General features: G+C 42.6%; 1 protein-coding gene and 1 long non-coding RNA gene across 21 annotated transcripts in view; one reads left to right on the top strand and one right to left on the bottom strand.

Moving 5' to 3' along the window:
* Positions 1-22,483, bottom strand: part of LOC112547465 (uncharacterized) — an 86,936-nt gene that overhangs the window by 6,938 nt on the left and 57,515 nt on the right. For both annotated transcript variants that reach the window (XR_012901915.2, XR_012901913.2), the window contains exons 3-4: positions 3,111-3,254; positions 1,333-1,477 (exon numbers count right to left, since the gene is read on the bottom strand). This is a non-coding gene — a long non-coding RNA (uncharacterized LOC112547465). The remainder of the gene's footprint in view (positions 1-1,332; positions 1,478-3,110; positions 3,255-22,483) is intronic.
* TMEM108 (transmembrane protein 108) overlaps positions 1-22,483 on the top strand; it is a 279,934-nt gene that overhangs the window by 218,348 nt on the left and 39,103 nt on the right. Inside the window, exon 1 of one of the 19 annotated variants that reach the window (XM_006133145.5) lies at positions 21,616-22,062. The exons of the other annotated variants lie outside the window; for them this stretch is intronic. Coding sequence (XP_006133207.3) covers positions 22,050-22,062 — 13 coding nt within the window. The 5' untranslated portion in view covers positions 21,616-22,049. Of the gene's footprint in view, positions 1-21,615; positions 22,063-22,483 lie in introns of those variants that run through there. 19 annotated transcript variants of the gene reach the window in all.

The following is a 22,483-nucleotide window of genomic DNA, read 5'->3' as shown; positions in this document are numbered from 1 at the left end:
TCTGGAGTGTAAGACTGAGTATAAAAGACAAAAGCTGCAGCATCTGGAAATAGACTGAAATGATCCAGTTGAGATCTTACAGACACTGTCAGTTTGATAGAATGCATGATTATCCAATCTACCAAATATATAAAAACTGCCTATGTGTTCCATGATTTTCTAAAGATAAAGTGTCAACGTGGCTTGTATTGGAAAGAAGAAAACCACAGTTCCAGTTGGGGTATGTAGGGTCTGCTAAAATTATTTCCATGGCCCAGACTCAGGAAATAAAAATGTTAATGTTGAGTTGCAGTTTCCATTCTAGCCTCTATTTTTGGTTGCTTGTAATTTCATCAAACAAATTACATTTGGAATGCAATGTAGTTTCCATGCTTGGCCTCAGCCTAAAGATGACTCTTTTGAAAAGTCTCTGCAAAATTAGTCTGGCTATTTTTAAGTTACGCGGGCCTAACGAGCAATCCACTTTGCTTGTATGTTCTGACTGACATGTTTGTGATCACGTAGCTCACAAAGAGCTGATGCTAGGACATTTGAACACAGCTCATTTCATAGCCCCTGGTGCTGCAGTAAACAATTCACATCTGCAGGAAATCAATTCAATATTTCAGAGTTATGAACATTTAAAGTTCAAAGCCAAGTTCTATGCAGCCCCATCAAAACTCCATGGTGAGAGTAGGATTAGTGTTGGCATGTTTGATACATACTTATTAGCATATGTATTTTTCCCTCCGACATATTAAACAGAGGCAGAAAACAGAGTGTCTCAATTTCATTTACTTGATGAAGCCAAATTCCATTTTCCTTGTGATCTGTAGGATAAAGTATAAACTTAGAAATATAGTTTTTTGCCATTGTTAAGATACCTGCTATGAAATGTCAGGTTTGCACAAGCATCTGAAGCAAAATGTGGCTCTTGGCTAGTTGATAAACTTTATCATTATTTATTTAGTACTTTTTTTGTTGCATTCAGCATCACTCAGTGAGAAAATATACTCACCTTGCTAATTTTGTTTTGTATTTTTCTTCTTTCCCCATCCTTTCTCTGTTTCACTCCCTTTTCCCAGTCTTTATGTCCCTCCAGTGCTCTTCTTTCTTCATTTCCTTCGTTACTGGAATTCCATGAGCTGTGGGCTTCTCTCTCACCACCTCCCCCACTCCAACTGCTACAGTAATCAGCAATTCAGTAATAAATGTTTACTTGATTAACACCCCTAGTGAGGTTAATGCAGGCTGGGGCCTGGAAATTTACTTTTTTTTTTCTTTATTTAAAACAGCATCTTAGATTCTTCATAATCTGACACTGTCGGGACCATTGTTGCATCTGTAACTCACCTGATTGAATGGACATTGTTGTTTCAATCAAGCTGGGGACTTGGCTAAAACTCCAGTTGCCTAGTGGATATTAACATGGCAATCCTCAGCAATACACATCTTCATCTGGAAATCGGTTATTTGATCCAAGAGTCATGAGTAGCAACTGCAAATAAATGATCAAGAAAAAGAACATGTTAAAACTTCTGGTGTCCATGTCCTATCTTCAGAATCCAATGACATCAGGTTGTCCTATACTGGACCATACAAACTTAAAATGAATAGCCGAAAAAGAGGAAAGTAGCTTCAACCTAATGCTAAACTCATTACAAGAAGCCCCACTAAGGCGCATTCCTTCCCCAAAGCCCTCCTGAGGCAGCATGGTGCTGCTTTCCATGCCAATGGCTAAATGCAACAGGCTGGTCCTCAGACAGTGTGCTTTTTCTCTCGTTTTCATTCAGGGATGAGTAAAGGTCAGAATATGTCAGCCTAGATTGTTAGCCAACTCGGTCTTATTATTTTACTCTCTGTGAGTTTAAATCAAGTCCTTTGCATTATTCAAATGTTATATATCTGTGCTTGAACTGACCCTGGCTCTGTGGGGGGAGGAGGTGTTTATGATTAAGCATGGATATAATTTTTGGCATTACCTGGCATGGGAAGGCATTCTTATAAAAGAATTTAACCTTCATGAGCTGTATGATCCAGGTATTTTGTTTATGGTATTTTGCTACATGTACATATGATGTCTCTCATACTAGACAGTTTTGCCTCTCGGTCTGCAATAGAATCTAGCAAGGTGTTTATCTATGCACCTTAACGTAGCGCTAATAACATAGTGAGTGCAGCAGCAATTAGCTAGCTCATTGTTCTCTAGGATTCATGAGACTGGAGAATACTCCAATACCTTGGATACTTCAGACTACTTATCCATTCTCAGCATGTTTTGTTCCTGTCCGTGGAACATTCTCTCTTATGCAGCCAGTGTCACTCACTTTACTAAATTCTGATAAACTGAAACTCCTGTTGACTCTGACAGAAGAACCTAGCTCTAATTAAGTTATGTGCTGCATTCTTCCTCAAAAGGCTTCTAATTTATGTAATAAAAAATTAGTGAATAGAACTTAGTGAATTAAATCTACAAACAAAAACAACCACTACCACCAAGCTGCCCAGCCAAGTTCCCCAAAGCTTTAATTAAATGATCCAAAGAGTTCTTTTCTTTGGGCAAGAAGCAACTTCAGCATAATAACTCACACTTCATGGAAGGGCCACACATGCTAAGCTCTCGGGCAGCTGCCAAGGTTGAACTTGAAGAACTGATTCCCGTGAGTGCCACTAACAATGCTTCTCTTCTGTAAGTCGGGCTTGATTATATTTGTTCCCGTGAATGAGTGAGTGATGCATTTTTTAAATGCAGATTAGTGATGTTATTTTTCCCCGAGTCTAAAAACATTATCCAGCATTTCCAACCCAGCTCCAGTGTGTTTACTCAACAGCATTCTGTTAGGAGTTGGGGGGCAGGCACAGGGACTTGTTAATGAATTATGCCAGTTATTGCACTCCTGACTTTCAACCATTAAAATTATTGCTCTGCAGTACTGGCTTTAAATGTGCTGTACAAATGTTATCGATAGAGCCCTGCAAATCCACAGATATTCACTTTATATCTCCAGGTTTCCGCATCCACCGATGTGGATATCTGTGGTTCATTTCTGCAGATATGGATGTGGGTACCAAATCTGTATCTGTGCAGGGCTCTAGTTATGGAACACTTGGCCTTGCAACTTCTCAAATACCTGAGCCAGTTCCTCAGCTGGTCAAAATTGGCATTGCTCCATTACTGTCACACATAAGCAGGAGAATCTCAAGTAGGAGTAGAGAGGTGTGACTACTGCAGGAATTCTCTGTCCAGTTCTGATGTCCACAATTCAAGAAGGATGCTGCTAAATTAAAGAGGCAGAAGAGCCATGACAAAAATGAAAGGATTAGAAATCCTGCCTCATAGTGATGGACTGAAGGAATTTACTCTATTTATTTTAACAAAGAGAAAGTTAAAGGGAGACCTGATCACACTCTGTAAGTGCCTGCTTGGAGAACAAATATTTAATAATGAGCTCTTCAGTCTAGCGAAGAAGGTATAACAAAATCTACTGGCTGGAAGTTGAAACTAAACAAACTTAGACTGGAAATGAGAGTAATAAAGCATTGGAACAACTTACCGAGGGTCATGCTGGAGTCTCCATTGCTAACAATTTTTAAATCCAGACTGGATGCTCTTCTAAAAGACCTGCTCTAGGAATTATTTGCAGGAAGTTCTATGGCCTGTGCTCATCTGAGAAGGTCTGATGAGTTGACTAAAGTAGCCTTGGAATCTATGAATATGAGCCTCCTACCTGTGTGTACTGCCACATAATACTGGAGAATACAGACCCTGCTCCCTCCCTACACTTCCCTTTCTGTTTTGTTCAACAGCATTTAAAAGTAAATGGTAAGTCTTCCAAGGGTTCTTCCTCTATAGAAATTCCATATGACAATTTAAATATGGTAGAGTGAGGATATGATTTGCTATTAAATTCCACAGATTAATTAAAGACTAATGTCGATAGAACCCTATTGGTTCATCCCTAGGAAATTCTATTGGATTCATCTATATGCACCCGCAGGCCTTAGCACTCAAATGGAGCAAGACCATTCACCATTCTCCAGAACTGGTCGTACATGAGTGGGGAAACATGTTGCACAGTTGGTACAGCTGATGTGCTATGGTGTACTATTAGCAACTTGGAAGAATTTATGTTGAAACAATCACACTCAAGTGGATCAAACAGACTGACCCCACAGTGTTATGGTTGAAACCTAATTTCTCTCCAAGCCTTTATCCTGGAGCACAAGTTAGAATGAAGTAATAGTTGTTACATAAACACACATGCCAAACAGCAAAAGAGCAGCTCTGGCTGTCCCCCAGCTCTCCAGCAACAAGGAATGGTGTGGTGTAGTGCCTCTTCAGAGCTGCCCAAAGGGCGTGCCCACCTATGCACATCTCTCACTGGTGAGAAAAAGTCCATCTGAGCTGCCCTAACTTACATTTCGCTCCTTATTGTCACAAGGGGCTGTTTCAGCAACCCCATCCAGCTGTGCCCTTTGCCTCCAGCCACATCTCTGACCAACGTAAGGGGCTAGGACACAGTGTGGCATGGGTCTGTTAAGACTGTGCTTCATTACCTGGAGAATTCCCTTCCATGTGGGGAATTCTCCCTGGTGATTGCATCCATGGGCTTTGTTTCCTTGCTGCCTCCTGAGCAGTCTAAAGGAGACGGTAAGGCAATTAAGAATCTGATCCTCTGTTGTTAAAAGTTTCACTTGCAGATTCTCATGCACTGGCCAAAGGTCCTGTGTTTGGACTTCCAATACCACAGGGTAATGGTTAATTTCATGTATACATGGTGACTGTTTTCATTTAAAATTTAAAAGTAATTCACAGAAATGGTTTTAGTCTTGTCAGGTTATTTTTGTTAGTCTGTTAAGTGCTACCAGACCATTTGTTGTTTTTTTTCTTGTACATTCTAGAATGTTTTTGTTCAGCTATTTCTGAGCACAAAAAGATCTTAACTTAGAAAGGGCTGAATGAATTTTCCTCACATTCCTCCTTCTCCACCCCAAATCTCCATGACATACCACATCCAGGCTGAGTGCAACCATGACAAGTTTCAGCTCACACCATTATAGAGACAGATGTGAGTCTATTGAAAACACAGGGTTTTTATGGAAGCTATAATCTTAATTTACGTATAGTTAAGGTGGTAACTAATGATCGCTTTCACTCAACTTGTAAACTCTTCCAAATATATTTTGTAATATGATGGAAAGATGTTACAGGAATATGTGGTTTAGAAATTACATTGATAAATTAGATTAGCTAATCTGCTCTAAATTAAGAGAATGAGGTTGGATCTTGTTTTCCACTGCATGGTGGAAAATCCACGTGGCTTGGAAAATTAGTTACTGCCTTTGACACATGCATGCTCAGGAGATGATTTTTCAAGATACGCTCTGAAAAACCCAGCTGGCCAAAACTGAGCCCGGGTGAAAACAGATACCTCTCCCTTGACTTCAGTTGCCTACTTACACCAAGGCTGAATTTGATTCAAAGAATCCAATAACCTGCACAGTTGGAGCCTCTGTAAAAGGTCCTGGTCTGCTGCCAATGAAACAAGACGCTTGTGTCTTGCCAATTTTTCCATAATTATTAGCATATAGATCTGAATTGTGCAACGACCCTTAATGATAAGGCTCCTTTTCTGACTATATAATAAAACACTAAAAACTTAAACAACAAATAGTCTAGTAGCACCTTAAAGACTAACAAAACATATTTCATAACGTTTTGTTAGTTTTTAAGGTGCTACGAACTAGACTGTTGTTTTTTAAGTTTTTCCTGTTACAGACTAACTCGGCTACCCCTCTGAAGCAATAAAACACTAGTCATTGGAAATATTAATTTATACAGAGGCATAATTTCACATGACATTGCTTGCAAGGGATGGCTTATGATAGAAGTATAAAATGAACATGAGAGTTACTGATGAACAAACTGCAGAATCTAGGTGGGGACAGATCACTACATCATGCTCCTGTTTCCTTTTTGCTCTTTTTGTTTTATTTCCTGACTGATAAATATCTCAGGCCCAAGGTCATCTTAAGGAAATAGTTGTAATGCAATAGAAACATTGCAGTAGGTGCTGCTGTGCTTCTAGCAATGTAACTGACAGTGAGCAAATGTGCAGGACCAGCTCTCAGCTGGGAAACTCAGAATAAATATACAATAAATAAACCAAAACACTAGAGGCAGAATAGCAAATAGATGTATTTGCATAAAGAGGAGTGTGCCACATACCATCTCTGAGAGGGTAGTTACAGTTTTCTTTCCACTAGCAACACCCCCACCAGGCCCACCTTTAGGAAGGTGTTAATCGCATGTACAGCTGTTAGCATGTGTGTAGTTCCATTGACATGATTGAGAAACTGACTGAATCAGGACCCCAAAACTTTTATTTAAGAAGTTAGCCTAGTTAGGATCAAATTTAGATTAGGGATGTGAATGGGTAACTGGGTATCCGGTACCCAGGAGCAGCCCTACAGGGGCCAGGAGCACAAGCTGGCAACCCACACACAGAGGGGGCAGGGGCTGGCTGCCCGGGGCAGGAGTGGGATCCTGCTTAATCGGTTAACTGGTTAAATCTAAGGTTTAACTGGTTAACTGATTAACTGGGATTTTACATCCCTAATTCAGAGGCTGTTAAGAACAGTGGGCCAAATTCTGATATTAGTAACAACGCTCCTGGATTCATAAGGTGGGATTCACAAAGGGATCTAGGCATAGTAACACTAAGCACCACAGCACCTAACTTCCAGGCATCTAAAAAGATCAGGGGAATAACATTGTGTTCCACAAAGTTGATTTAGGCACATGGGCTTCCTACACAATACATGGGATAGAATGGGATCCCAGAAAATGTGAACCCAGCAGCTGCACAGAGCCAGATCTCCCACATTGGGAGATGCTGACGATAGGGATAAGTGCTCAGCTCCACTCCTCCCCAAGAGGCAGGCACCCAGGTCAGGGCTGCAGGAAGGAGGTGCCTCTCTCTGCTTAGCGATGCATGAATAGGAACAGCTGCCTAAGCCACTTCTTGAGATATTGAGTTAGGCACCTGCCTTGCTCCTCCTGAAACAGCCAGGGAAGGAGGTATCCACCATTGTTCCTGCTAAGATATTCCATCCATGAGCAGAGTGAGTTTTGTCTTGTGCACCAATATTGGGGTCATGTGCACTTGTTCGGATGTGTGCCACCCAAGTGGCATGTGGTACCCAAGTTATTAATAAATATCTTATAACCCTCTCCCTTTTCCCTCTGCTGCCATGTCTCCCACCCTCCTCTCGCCCCATCTGCTCCTCTGGTGCCTGTGGCCTCCTACTCCTCACCCTTCTCTGCTGTCCTGGCTCCTGCCCTTCTCACTCCCCTCAGCCCTCCTGGGACTTGCCCCACTCCCCATCCTCTCTAACCCCTGCATCCGCCCTTTCCTTTCCCACTCCTTCCCTAGTCCCATTCTGATCATCTGTAGCTACCCCTCCCCCTCCCCTCTCCTAACACTCTCCTCTACCCACCTGCCCTGCCTCTCCTCTGCCCTCTGGTGCCCATCCCTCCACTCAACTCCCCTCCCCATGTCTGCCTTTCTGTTTTGCCCCCACATTCTCCCGGCACCTTCACCTTCTCTTACCCCCTGCACCCTCCTGGTGCCGCCCCCTTCCCTCACTGCCCCTGCCCTCCCAACTCCTGCCCCCTTGTCCTTTTCCTCCCTGTCTTAGTTTGTCACACCCCTCTGTGCCCTCACACATGACTTGTTCCAACCTCCACCTTCCTCATGTCCACTCCTCCTTTCAACCCCTTTTCTCCTGGCACCCACTCTTCCCCTCTCCTCTTCTTTCCTCTTGTCCCCATTGCCCCTCCTCTCTTCTCTTCCAGCATCACTCTATCCCCTCCCTTCTCTCACCCCCACTGACACCTTCCTATTCCTCTCCATTCCTGCTCCTCCTGCCCTTTCCCCTCATTGTCTCGTCTTGGCTCCCTGGCATTTGTCTCTTCTCCGCCCTGCCCCTTGGTGCCTTCCCCTTTGTTCTCCTGTCCTGGTCCCCTCTTCTCCCTTCAGCATAAGCATGAGAAATTAAGGGAACCCACATCAAAATATCCCATTCCCATGAGGCAATAGCGTGACAGGGGGTGGGGGAATTACCTGGGAGCCCCATCGAAGAAGGGAGACTCCAGCGGGGAGATCTGGACCCAGCAACTGGGCAGTAGCAAGGGACCGGCAGTGGCTGCGAAGCTCCAGCCCTGGCCTTGCAATTCTGGCCCCAGCCATGCAGCTCTGACCTTGGCAGCAGCCAGGAAGCTCCATCCCAGGTGCACAGCTCTGACCCCAGCAGCAGCGGAGCCAGTGGGAACTGGAGAGCTCTGGCTCAGTGAGCGACAGCTGGCCAGGCAGCAGCAGGGTGAGCAGTGGGCGGTAGGGGGAGTGGTTTAGCATGGGCCATTAGGGAAGGGACCTCCCCTGGTCCTTTGTCCGGGACCAGTCAGGTCCCAAGGGTGCTGGACCACAGAGGTCCAACCTGTCATCAGCTCCTTAAGTCCTTCCAGTTACAAGCAGCACAAGCCCTCTGCTCTCAGTCCACAGAGGCTGTGCAGTCCCTCTGTAGGCTACAATAGGCACATTCCAACCCCTGAGTCCTTCAAGCATCTCATGCAGTGTCCAGAATTCCTAGATCCTCTATTCCCAAAGGAACAATACCCTGTAGCTTCTCAGTTAAGCAGAGTGTAAAACCCAGCACTTCAATTTGTTTATTTAAAAAAGTATATATTTAACAAAGAATGCAGAGTTCAGTACAGGTTGAATCTCTCTAGTCCAGCACCCAAATGACCTGACCGGTGCCAAACCAGAGAATTTGCCAGACCATGGGAGGTCAGTATTGTCTAGCAGCATTACCAACACTTCCACTGCTTACGGGGCTCTTAGAAAACATTTAGGAGTAAATTAGAGATAAATAACATCACAGAACATGGAGACTACTACTGGCTGTAAACAAACTTTATGGAACTGTGAGAAACTTGGCCAAAACCATGACTAGTGGTCCTTTGGCTAGCTAAAATCAGTCTGGACCATGGATGTTGCTGGATCAGAGAGTGCTGGGCTAGACAAGTTCAATCTATAGTTCTGTTTGCTATCACTTGAAACAAAGAATTACATCTACAATTAAATCATGTGTACTAGAGGCTAGACATAACTAACAAGATTCCCTCCTGTCTATGAAGTTTATCTTACCCAAAGTTCTTCTCCCTTCATTTAATAGCCTGCCTTGCTGGGAGCCTTTTTTCCATGAAGCAAAACACCTGTCCGCTTCTTCCTACGTGATGGATTTAGCATGAGCCCGTGTCCAGTTATAATCCAAAAATCCATCATCTGCACTTGTAAACAGGATAACCCCTACTGCTTGTGTTTTCTTAGCTAGGGTTGCTCCTGGACACTTTTCACTAACTTGATTAGTATTTTCCTCTGTCTGTGAATCAATGCTCATTGTGCATCCAGTTTATATATATATACAAACAGCTTTGGCCTGAAAGAAACTTCTTTTAATAAGTTCTGGTGACTAGTCCCAACTCAGTAATCTTAAAAAACACGTTTTTTGGTATATATGCATAATTTTTCACACCTTACCCATACATACATCTGTTAAATTTTACCCATTTACCCTGGTATTGAGCCCAATAACTTATGCCTGACTAAAATAACTTGCAGACGAGTATCCAGTCATGATTTGTAAACATCAAGAAAAGGAAACTCCACCACTTCCCTTTGTAATTTGTGCCACAGGTTTAAAATTGTGGCCTTATTTCTCATTTGAATTTGCCTGATGTCAGCTTCCAGCCATTGTTTTGCCTCTCAGTTAGATTGAAGAGTATTTTAATACCTAGCATTTTCTCACCATGAAGATACTTACATATTGAGTTCAGTGGAGTTATTATGCATTTATCTCTGTGTTAATGCGACCAGAATTTGTCTTGAAAGATGGTTTTCGGTAGGTTTGGTACTGGCTTCTGCAGAGCCAGAATTGGTCTCTTGGGCAGGGTTTTCTTTGTTTTATTCCACCCTAGCCAACCTCTTTCCAAGCACTCATATTGATTTTAGTCAAAAGAGGCCACTTCATCTTAAAGTTATGTTTGCTGAATAGTGCTCATTTATATTCCCTCCTTTCTCTATCTTGACCTTTAATAGGGGTAAGGAAGTGGCTGTTGCTAATATATTCACTTTGCCACTGTAGGCTATGTTAATGCAAAGACTAATGTTCTCCTGCAGCTGTAGTGCTGACGTGTCATGCTTAATGTTCTGTCTCCAAACAGAATTGGCTTTCTGTATTGCACTTATACTGTGAATAATTTCACCGTTATGGTGAAATGACAGCTGAAGATGCTTAAAAGAGAGAGAGAGGAGCAAATGTAATAAGTGAAAGTGTGGTAACAAGGCACTAATGTCAGCATTACCATTACATGAGGCAGTGTAACATTTGATTGCCATGCATATCTTCTAACATGCAAGCATATTGTATGTCCAATGAGAACACAGAGTAATGTTAATTGCAATTGGTTCAAAATGCCTCAACTCAGATTTTACAGTTTGTCATTAGCTCCCCTGTGCTCTAGTTTCAAGGTTATTCTTTGAACATCATAAAATCTAGAGCAAAGAAGGCTAGTATCAGAGCAACACAGACATTTTTATTAACTCTTTCATCCATGAAACAATATTCCCAAATGCACACTGGTATTTTTGTGCTAACATCATAGTTTTAAAAAATCACAGGTGTTTTCAAAGTCCTGTTTGTAGGTCAGGAAAGGGGATTTGAATTCCTCCCTGTGAGCCAACCCTTGAACACATGTGGAGGGGGCTGCTGGTAGAGTTGTTTCCTTTCTGCTTCACTCCATTGGGGCAGCCGTGTAAGGTAACTGCAGCTGATGGTGCAGGTACCTGGCTGACATTTTAATGATTTAAATGGACAAATCAATAGCATGCAGTGTAACAGCCATCAGAGCATGGGGCTAGGAACAAAAGGGTAAAAAGTGTGCGCAGACACCTTGACATTTGGCTCACATTCTCAAAGGTATTTTGGCTCCGAATTTCTGTTGATTTGAATAGAAGTTACAAGCCTAAAACCTTTGAGGATCTGTGTTTTAAGAGGAAAACCAGACTGCCTTAGGAAATAGATATGGTGAAGAAAGGTGGCACATTTCCCTTTGGTGCAGCATTTGGCAAATATCCCAAAAGATTTTATGGGACTCCACAAATGAGATTGAATAATTAGAGGGTTTTAAGGGCTGTCAATCTCATACCTTCCAAGAAATTGCAGGGGTGACTATTCCAGTGATGGCTTAAGTAATTTCTGTCATATATGGGATGTAATAGTGTAGTTGATTAACCAATTAACTGATAAGCAAAAGCTTATAGGTTAATGTTATAGAGTACATGCACTTCCCTCCTCCTCCACCCCTCTCCGCCCACCAGTACATTTTTAGCAGGCTGCCCAGCAGCCTAGCTCAGTCCTGGCTTGCAATGGGTCTGGGACCTACACTTGCTGCGGCTCTGCATTTAAAGTGTATTAGGAGCCAGGCAGGTAGGCAGTCTGGTTCAGTCCTGGCTTATGCTGGGTCCCGGAGCTCAGACTCCCCTTAGACAGGGGCTGCTGCCTCTTTATCAGTTAGCACCACAAGGAGACAGGCAGCCAATCTGTGAGCGGAACTGGTTTTTAAACTGGCTCCCCTCGCAGACCAGCTCCTGCCTAGAACCCTGTGCTGCTACCTCTGATACAGTAGCTGCTGGCCCTGCCCCTAGGGACTATAAAAAAGTCGACTAATCAATAAGAATGCATGAGGTTACTCAACTATTCAATTAACCAATATTTAACATCCCTTATATAGATATACGTGGGATACACAGGAACTGATATTTTAACAAAAGAGTAAAGAATGCCACAGAGGGTATTTATCTGTAAAAGCACTGCAGGAATGAAATAATTAAATAAACATTATTAATGGTGTAATATTAATCCTGGAGAAGGTATGTGGTGGGGCAGATGACCATCCCTCCCCCCACACCAGTCAGGAAAGGTTAGGCTGTTTCTATGGTTTCTATCAGACCCAATCTGTAGCTCCTGTGAAGTTTGCTAGTCCCAGAGGAGGGCTTTCAGTGGGTGGATCTCCATGGAGTAAGGGTAGCACTCAGAAGCAAAGACTTATTAAAAGACACTGTGCTGTACCCCACGCCCTCCTAGAACCAGACTGCAGGAGATAAGGAAAGTTCCTGCTCTTGTCCCAAGGGGGTGCCTTTGAGACATTAAGCTTTGACAAGGCCTCTATGATTGTATGACCCCAACCCAACAAAGCACTTAATATTCTTAAGAGTTTTTTTGTAAGGCCTCCAGCCTTCTCATAAGCAAACTAGGCAAATGTGGTGTAGACTAAATTACTATAAGGTGGGTACACAACTGATTGAAAGACTGTACTAAGGAGTAGTTATCAATGATCCACTGTGAAAATGGGAGGGCCTATCCTGCAGGGGTCAGTCCTGGGTTCAGTGCTATTCAATAATTTCATTAATGACTCAGATAATAGAGAGGATAGATTGCTCTTAAAGTTATGGATGACACCAATGATCTTGGATAGATTGCAGAATTGCTGTGAACGCAACAAAATGAAATTCAGTAAAGAGAAGCATGTAGTACTACGCTTAAGTAAAAAATCAGACGCACATCCACAAAATGGGGAATAACTGGCTCGGTGACAATACTTCTGAAGAAGATGGGGGCTAAAATGGATCACAAACTGAAGGAGTTAGCAATGTGATGCAGTTGCCATAAAGGTTAATTACGCTGGCATCCATTAACAGGAGTGCTGGATGTAAAATACGGGAGTAGCTGTCTCACTATACTTGGCACCAGTGAGACTTCAACAGCTGTACTGTGCTCATTTCTGGGTGCCAGATGTCAGGAAGGAAGTGGACAAATTGAAGAGAGGCCAAAAGAGAGTAACAGGAAACCTGATCTTTGAGGAAAGGTTAAAAAAACCTGGGTATGTTTAGTGTTGAAAAAGATGATAGGCGGGGGAGGCTGATATCAGTTTTCAAATACAGGCAGTCCGCGGGTTACGTACAAGATAGGGACTGTAGGTTTGTTCTTAAGTTGAATTTGTATGTAAGTCAGAACTGGTACATATTGTAGGGGAAACTCTAGCCAAACATTTCTCCAGAGCTCAGTTTTATTCTCCCACACCTCACTTCCCTCAGTCCTTTATTCTCAAGCTGAGGTGTCTGCTGAGAAAAGCCGCTCCACGTCTCCCTGGTCTGCTGGGGGGAAGCAGCTAGTGCGGGGTTGCCTCACCCCATTTGTAAGTAGGGATCCGATGTAAGTCGGATCCATGTAACCCGGGGACTGCCTGTATATTAAAGGCTGCTATATAGAGTACAGTGATCAATACATTTTTCTCCATGTCTCCTGATGGAGGGATGAGAGGTAAGGGGTTAATCTTCAGCAAAGAAAATTTAGGTTAGACATTAGGCAAAAATTTCTAACTATAAGAGTAATTAAATTCTGGAATAGGCCTCCAAGGGTGCTTGTGAAATACCCATAACTGGAGGTTTTTTTAAGAAACATTGGAGATGGAAACTACCTTGTAGAGAGAAGATATTTTTCCACAACCTTCACATGAGAGACCTCTGTTCTCCCCATGATGTCATATTATGTGAAGATAAATGTCAAGGTCATAGGGAGCTCAGACATAACAAAGACTGAAACACTGGAACTTGAATGCTATCTAATTGCTGCTTCTTTCAGTTCTTACTAGAACTCCTCTTCCCTAACCTTCACTCCAGGGCTTCATCAAGTCGAGTCCTCTCCTTATGTACAAAATCCTTTTTATAAATCTAATGAAAGCAATTATCTGCCTGGAGATTACTTCCTCTCATGTTTAGTTCATGGATTTCAAAACAGAGCTGGAGAGAGAAATATTACTGGCAAATAAAATGATCATAGCTAGCTAGCTAGCTAGCGAGAGAGAGAGAGCACGAGAGAGAGAGAGAAACAGACCACATTGAGACAAATGTAACAGTCCATAAAGGAATCACTTTCTGTGTGATATAAGTCAAGGTAAATCAACTATGCAAGGTATAGCTCTCATGTTGTGCAGTCTAGCCAAGGATTAATATAATTGTGCTTGATTTTACAATCCTTATTGAGCCCAAACTCCTAGTAATATCAATGGGAATTTTGACTAAGACCTGGCGTATGCTAACCCCCGCCATCAATCTAATCTATGTCATTTCAGCTATGCAAAATAGTGTAGCTGAAGTCAACGTACTTTCTGCAGCATCGTGTGTGCAGTAAGGTTGGCTTGGGCTGTTTTCCCATCAACATAGGCTACTCTACCCATTCTGGTGGAGTACTGGCATTCATGAGAGAACACTTGGAGTTTGATTTTTCCCTGGTGTAGCAGAGATAACCCCTAAGATTTGGAAACGATTTCTTTGAACATCTAGTTTTCTCCCTGTATCAATGAAATATTGTTCTCTGTAGCGTGTTTTCTGATGCTTTGTATAGTCTAGTTTTAAAATGTCTCAAGAAATGAGATTTCTACTGCTTCCCATTAGAAACTATTTCCCCGTCTAATAGATTTCATCATTAGAAGTACAGTCTGATTTTTCTTTTTCCTTGTTTCTTCTATTGCTCTTTTATGTATCCCTTTACTATAACATCCTAAACAGTTCCTTACTCTGCGTGAGAGCTGTCTCATCCAAATATGTGTTGGCATTGTGTTTGCCTTTTATTTCAAGGGAGACTCCTTAAAATAGTTTTAAATCCTAGTATGACCCTCCTATTACTATAAATGAAATTGATAGCATGGCTGAGTCAGAATTTGTGACACTCAGTAAAATCCTTCTTTAAACACAGTCCCATTTTAGCTTTCTAACATGCAGTGTGGCTATGTATGCAATTGTCAAAACGCTTCATAAAGTCATGTGACATTGATAGTAAATCTTAGGAGCCAAAGTTTGTACAGTCACATCAATTGTATTTGCAGCACTAAGTGCAGATGAAAGAAAAGCCAGCTGCACAGCCATTCTGTCTCCCTTGGCAACAGCATCCTGCCAACAAGAGAGCTGCCAACTAAGGGTTGAAGAGGGAGGGAGGTGAATTACAAAATTAGGGATGGGCAAACAATGTGTAAAGTGGTAGCAAGATGTTTCTTGGTCTGGATGCAAATTCAGATTTCTTTGAAAAATATTTTTGCTTGTTGTTTCTTTTTGCATGGTAATATCAAAAATATCCTTGTCCCCATAGCTTTTTTTTTAATAGTGTCAAAATTACCAAATGACAACATCTCTGTGCTATAGGATCATATGATTTCACCCACCATACGTGTAAGAAATCTGTAGTAAGTTATTCCTTACTGATTTAACAAATCCTCTAGATCTAGCTTGTGTTTTAATGGCATGTGCCTGTTTGGTATTCTTGTTGCAGTATGATGGTAAACCAATACATGTGCAACAAAATTTTAGACAAGTATTGAGTTCTAGAAATTGGTAAACAATGATATTTGGATTCAGATTGTATTGATCATTAAGTTTTATTGGTTAGATGCCAGTTATAAATCTTTTTTTTATTCTGTGTATCATCAAACAGATCTCTGAAACATTAGCTAACTGTCTATACTTTATATGCTTTAGAACATCCAAATCCTGAACTTATAAATAAATATTTGAGAACTGTAAAACTGTCTCAGCTCTCAGAGGATGATGTGGCAGCAAATTTCTGAAGAGGAAGCTGAAGTTGTAATTAAGAATTTAAAATTCAATAAAGCTCCAGATCCCACTGGACTTTCTGCAGTTTTATAGAGCTCTAAAGAAAGTAAGTGTTGGTCCATATTTTAACTAAACCATGTAATGGTGTACCTTAGGGGAACAAGACTTCAGATTTGTGGAAAGAGGCAAAAATTATGGTAATTTTTGAAGCACGAGATCACTTTTTTAATTTAAGTGCAGTCCAAGATCTCCCTTAAACCCAAATACCCTTGCCCCACCTCCTTTGTGCCCCTTCTCCGAGGCCTCGCGCCCCTGCCTTTCACCAGGCAGGGGCAGCTGATTGGGGTGCAGGCTCTGGTCTTGGATTATGGGATTTGGAGTGTGAAAGGGGCTCTGAGCTAAGCTTGGGGCAGGCGGTTGGGGTGCCAGAAGGGGTTCTAGGTGCAGACTCTGGAAGGATGTTTGAATGCAGGGGTGCTCCAGGTTAGGGCAGGGGCTTGGGGTGCAGGAGGGGGTTCTTGACTGGGGTAGGGTTTCAGGATGTGGGCTGTGACTGGGCACTGCTCAGGTGGCTCCTGGTTCGTGGTGCAGCGGGGCTAAGGCAGGCTCACCCCTGTCCTACACCACCACTCCCAAAGGAAGCCAGCAAACTCCATCCCATGTCCTGTTGTGCCTCCCACTCTGCTCTCTAGAGATAGGATAAAGGGTGGGAGAGGGGGCACCTTAACATCAATGCCCCTCTTCTCCCTTCCCTGCCCTGCACAGCAAGCAGGAGGCTCCCGGGGGTGGAGGGAAGGCAACTCCAAGGCAAAGGGCAGGAGATGCACAGCAGTAGTGAGGAGGGGCAGCTGAAGTGCTGCACTTGGTAGCCTCTTGGCCAAATCTGTCAGGATCACTTGTCAAAGGCTCCAAAATCTACCAGTAGATCCCGATCTAGAGGTTGGTGACCACTATGGTACAAAGACAAGCCTGCCCCTTATCCTCTGTTTGCCTTGGCAATGCCGCCTTTTGCAATAAATATGAGAAAGTACTCCTTGTTTGGGGGCATCAAAACATGCTAAAAATTATGGAACAGGTGCCTTTGCAATTTGGACTAAAATAAATATGAATTTTTAGGAATTAATATTCCCCAAAAGGTATTTACATTTAGATAGGTCAAGGAATTTTTAAAATATTTAAAATTAAATAAAAAAACCCTTGGAAGGATGGAACAAATATGAAATTTCTCAACTAGGCAGGGGGTAGCCCTGCTGAAGATGAATGCCCTCCCAAAGTTATTTTTGTTTCAGTGCATCCCTGTTGGTATTCCTATCACAACCTTAAAACATGGCAAGGTGTGCTTTTAAAATTCTTATGGAAACATAAAAGACAATAGTGGAAGGAAGTAGCTTTCTCTAGTTTGCATCCATACAAACAGGAATAAGACTAGACCCCAAATTTATAATAACTGTTGGGTTAAAAAGAAATTAAATCATGAATAATAATAATAAAACCCCCATTCTTCCAAAAGAACTTAGCAGCTTTGGACAGAATTTAAGTCTCCTATCACCCAAAGTGACCCTTCCTTGTGCGTAAGAGCTGATATTACTCATTTTAGACAAATACGCCCAGGTCCTGCTCTGAAATCAAATAAAACAAAGAACTTATATTTCTTCTTTGAATACTTGCTCATGTCCATTCCTTGTTAGGTGTGTGCATGCTGCAGGGCACTGTTGCTGAGATTTTTCCCTCGGTGGTATCCATTGGGCTGACTCTAGTGCCTTCTTGTGCCACCTGCTCATTTGTCAGTATGAGTGGAGCTGCTAGCACTGCACTCTCTCAGTTCCTTCTTACTGCCCATGACAGTTGCTGGAATGTCTCTGCTTGCTTCGGAATGGCGATTATTAGTGGTTTCTCTCAGTTTCATAGTTTAATCTACAATTTAGTTTGTGTATACAGTGTAAATATGTTTAATGCCGCTAGTCTCATGAGCTCAGACCTTGTGCCAATTGTGGCAAGCCAGTGCTTGTGAATGACACATGCTCCAGGGCTGGGTCTAGACTGGCAAGTTTTTCTGCAAAAGCTGCTGCTTTTGCGGAAAAACTTGCCAGCTGTCTACACTGGCCACTTGAATTTCCGCAAGAACACTGACGATCTCATGTAAGAAATCAGTGCTTCTTGCGGAAATACTATGCTGCTCCCGTTCGGGCAAAAGTCCTTTTGCGCAAAAGCTTTTGTGCAAAAGGGCCAGTGTAGACAGCTCAGATTTGTTTTGCGCCAAAAAGCCCCGATCGCGAAAATGGCGATCAGGGCTTTTTTGCGCAAAAGCGCATCTAGATTGGCACGGATGCTTTTCCGCAAAAAGTGCTTTTGCAGAAAAGCGTCCGTGCCAATCTAGACGCTCTTTTCCACAAACGCTTTTAACGGAAAACTTTTCCGTTAAAAGCATGTCCAGAAAATCATGCCAGTCTAGACGTAGCCCAGATGTATGGAAGAATCTCTCAGGAAAGACCTCTGCCAAATTTGTTTGAACTTTAAAGTTCAGAACAGAGTGATCAGACCAGGAAGCTGCTCTGAAACCAGCTCTGGAACTTGGTGCAAAGTGCTCCTCCGCCAATGCTTTCCATCCTGGGTGCTGAGGAAGAAGCACAAAAAGCAGCGCACTGATAGAGGGTTCTCGCCAGTGCCAAAGAAAGGCAAGCAAGGGGAAGACAGTGGAGTGCAATGGGTGTTGGGCTACTCCTCCACCCCTGGTCCCATGGCAGCACGGATGGCATCATCAAGATCACTGAGTCTAATGAGGGACTCTTGGCCAAGGTCAAGAAGTCATTGCGGCGCCAGTGGAATTGCAGTGCCCTTAATCCCACAGGCCTTTGCAGCTGCTGGTTTCATGGTCTGTAAACAGGATCAAGTGTGGTGCACTGAGCTCCTTCCCCACACTGGGCCCACTGGCTCCTTCTAAAGGCAAACCAACTGTTCTGTTCTCTGCATGGTTATCCCTGGCCAACCATTGGTCACAGCCCCTTAGTACCTATCAGATGCAGTGAGAGATCCAACTCCCTCATGGTCACCTAGGGAAGATTCTTCATCTGAGTTTGATGCAGAGCCCTATGTTTAATTTAAGGACCACTGATGCAAATCTCCTATTGGTACCTGGCCAGGAGGACAGTGGCCATTTTAGAACCTTTAAGCAATGCCGCTGGTATTAGGTCCACCCCTCCCACCATTCATATTTGGTTGCTTCTCAGAGGCAGGGCTCCTGTTCTTCAATGACTGACACCAGACCCTGACTGCAGTACCAGTCTGGGTACCGATTTACAAAGTGTTATTGAGGCTGAAGAAGAGGGAGAAGCCACTCCTCTGGCACTGGCCTCTTCCTCCTCCTCCCTGGATGAGGCTGACTTGGGGCTGAGCAACTCACTTCTCCAGGATCACTTCAGGGTTCATCAGGAGCTTCTAAAGCAAAGAGCAGCAAGCTGGGGCATGAGACTGAGGTGCACAGGAACCTTCTCATAGCCTCATTAACCTACTGGCTGCAGCAGCTACATCCAAATTGGTTTCTAAATCATACCCAGTCAGGCTGTATCTACACTCATGCAATCTCGCGCAAAAGTGGCTGCTCTTGCGCAAAAACTTGCTGCCTGTCTACACTGGCTGTGTGTTCTTGTGCAAGTAAACTGATGTTCTAATGTATGAAATTAGGGCTTCTTGTGCCAGAACTCTGATGCTCCCGCTCAGGAATAAGCCCTCTTGTGCAAGAGCTCTTCCAGAAGAGGCCAGTGTAGACAGGCAACATGAATTTCTTGTGCAAGAAAGCCCTATGGTTAAAATAGCCATCAGAGCTTTCTTGCGCAAGAGAGAATCTACACTGGCATGGATGCTCTTGCGCAAAAGCACATGCCAGTGTAGACGCTCTCTTCTGGAAGAGTTTTTGCAGAAGAACTCTTCCGCAAAAGAGTTTTTGCATCAGAATGCACCAGTGTAGACGTAGCCAGGAAGTATGAATGGCTGTACTCTTCCTCCTCTCATCCCTGGGTCCCTCATCAAGTGAAAGGGACAGATGGGGCCAATTGAGCACTACCCTGAAACAGAAAAATGCAGAGAAACGTGATCTGTTTGGGAGGAAAGTTTACTTGACAGGTGGTCTACAAGTACATATCTCAAACCAGCAAGCCTTACCGTGGAGAAACTATGACTATTTGTGGGACTCTGTGTCCAAATTTAAGGACTCCATGCCTCCAGACTTAAGGCATGAATTTTTCTACCCTGTTAGAGCCTCTCTACAGGGGGCACTGTACACACTAGACATGGTAGCCAGGACACTTGCCTCCATTGTCACCATGAGATGGTGCTGTTGGCTGTAGTTGTTGGGATGCCTTTAGGAGATCCAGTAGTCTATCCCTGACTTCCCTTTTGAAGGCTGCTCACTATTTTTGGAGTAGGCGGACAGGAGACTACACACACTGAAGGTCTCAAGGTCTGCACTGAGGTCCCTGAACCTCCATGTTCCAGGAATTTCAAAAAGGTACATCAGACCTCAACCACCACCACACTTCTCAGCTCCATCTCTGAGACAGGACCCCGTATAAGTGAAAAGAGAGAGATTACTAGGGCAGTCAGCCACTTCCATTCATCTCAACTTCCTAAACAGGGTCACACAGGTACTCCAGGACCAAGCAGGCTTAAGAAAATCCATGGGTGTATCAGTTTTCACTTCAGATCCTGCCTCCCCTTTATTTTTGGATCAACTGTCCCACTTCAGCTGAACATGATCTCACATAACATTAGACTCAAGGGCAATATTCCCTCTATTTTTTTCTCATTTATGTGCAGAATAAATTTTATTATGTACACTCAGTGCCTACTGTTCCAAATTTCTTCCTCTCCCAAAACAGCAAGAATTAATTTTCTAAGGAAACTGAGGGTAGCAAACTGCTTGAGCTATTCCAGCTATTCCAGCATCCACAGCAAGTGAGTAATGACTTAGGCTGTGTCTAGATTACATCCTTCTTTCGACAGAAGGATGTAAATTAGACACTTCGAAATTGCGAATGAAGCAGGGATTTAAATATCCCATGCTTCATTTGCATAATCATGTAATGGCGCACTTTTGAAAGTAAAACCACGGTCTAGACGTGGTTCTTTCGAAAACGGCAGGCCTTTTCGAAAGATCCTGTGATCCTCAGGAGTACAGGATCTTTCAAAAAAGCCTGCCGTTTTCGAAAGAACTACATCTAGATTACAGTTTTTCGAAAGAGCGCCACTATGTGATTATGCAAATGAAGCATGGGATATTTAAATCCCCACTTTATTTGCAATTTCCAAGTGTCTAATTTACATCCCTCTGTCAAAAGAGGGATGTAGTCTAGACCCAGCCTGAGACTCTATATCCAGACTTTGACTGGCTAGAATTATCTCATGACTGAGACCCAACTAGGTGCACACTGACCAAGAGCCAAATTTTATTCCTGATTCTTTTGGGGGAAACACTTAATTTATATGTGAAAGTAGGCCAACATTTGTGCTGCTTCAGGGGATTCTTCCATTCACCAATTCTTACTGCTCAAGTAACATGGGGAAAAGAATATTACCAAGTTGGCATTAAAAATCAGGAGGTTGATCTGTGTTTTCAGTATTTAAAAATATGAAAGTGATAAAATATAAATCATAAGCTTATCAACAAAGACAATAATGTGAGGTGTTTTGACTGTGAGGAGAGAAAAATAATAGGATCAGCATTTCATTTTTCATATTTTTCTCTGACAAGAATTTTAATAGTCCTATAAATAATCAAATGAAGGTGTAACTATTCTTATAGGTATAGAATCAGGAGCTAGGTTTGTAAGATCCATTTGCATGCTTAAAGCTAAATGATATATCAGAGCAAGGGCATTGCCTTGAAACAGCATTAGACAGTCTCACAAGGACATGCAGCTGTGAAGCTTGTTGCTGTTTTGTTCTCAGCAAACTAGAACAGCCTGTGATTCTGTGTAGCATTTGAATAGAACAGTGCCAGACACACTGTATTTGACTTGATGGAAAGGCAAGCTGGAATGCCAGCCAGCCATTCAGTCTGCTTGCTGAGAAAGCAAATGGCTCAATAATAATAAGCATTCTTTACATTTGCAAAGGTATTTCATAAAGGAGCACACGCTCTTTATTTTACATCGCTGCAAGACACGCCTCCCTAGTCTGTGTCTGTCTTCATTCCTCCAAAGGAATTCCAACATTTAACAGCAAACTCCTCAGCAGAACTAGAGCATTCACTATGAGATGGTAGCAGCTTTTTTTTTTAATATTGAAATATGAGGCTTCCAAGTGTACATGATGTGAGCAGGTGAGGATGACTGCTGACAAGTCCAAATGATATTTTCAGGTAAGTGATTCCCTAATACAATCACATAAAAGTCATCTTTTATTTTTCTCCTCAGTAATTACTGTGGTAGTAGATTGTCAGTGATCATTTTCATAAGGGTCAGAAGTCTGCATGTATTTAAATTAATGGGTATTTATAGCATTTCTAAAGCACTTATTTACGATAGTATCTCTCTGCCTTTCTGTGCAGCATGAAAATGAATGAGAAGCTGCCTGTTCTGTAGCTCTTCCTAATATTAGTCTTTTTGTAATATCTATTGTTTATATCGCTTGCAAATCTAAAATTAATTTTTGCTTATGGAATAGACTGACTTGAAGCCTTTGATGGAAATATTAATTTAAATTGTTAAAGGGCTTGGCATAGTTGCTTTGTGCAAACTCTACAGCGGATACTTACATTTTCCTACTCTGTCCATTGTCTT

The sequence above is a fragment of the Pelodiscus sinensis genome, chromosome 2 (genome assembly GCF_052426305.1).
Source record: "Pelodiscus sinensis isolate ZL-2025 chromosome 2, ASM5242630v1, whole genome shotgun sequence".
In the NCBI taxonomy this organism is placed as follows: domain Eukaryota; kingdom Metazoa; phylum Chordata; order Testudines; family Trionychidae; genus Pelodiscus; species Pelodiscus sinensis.
Note: the sequence above shows the minus strand (reverse complement) of the source record. Positions and strands in the feature narration are given on the sequence as shown.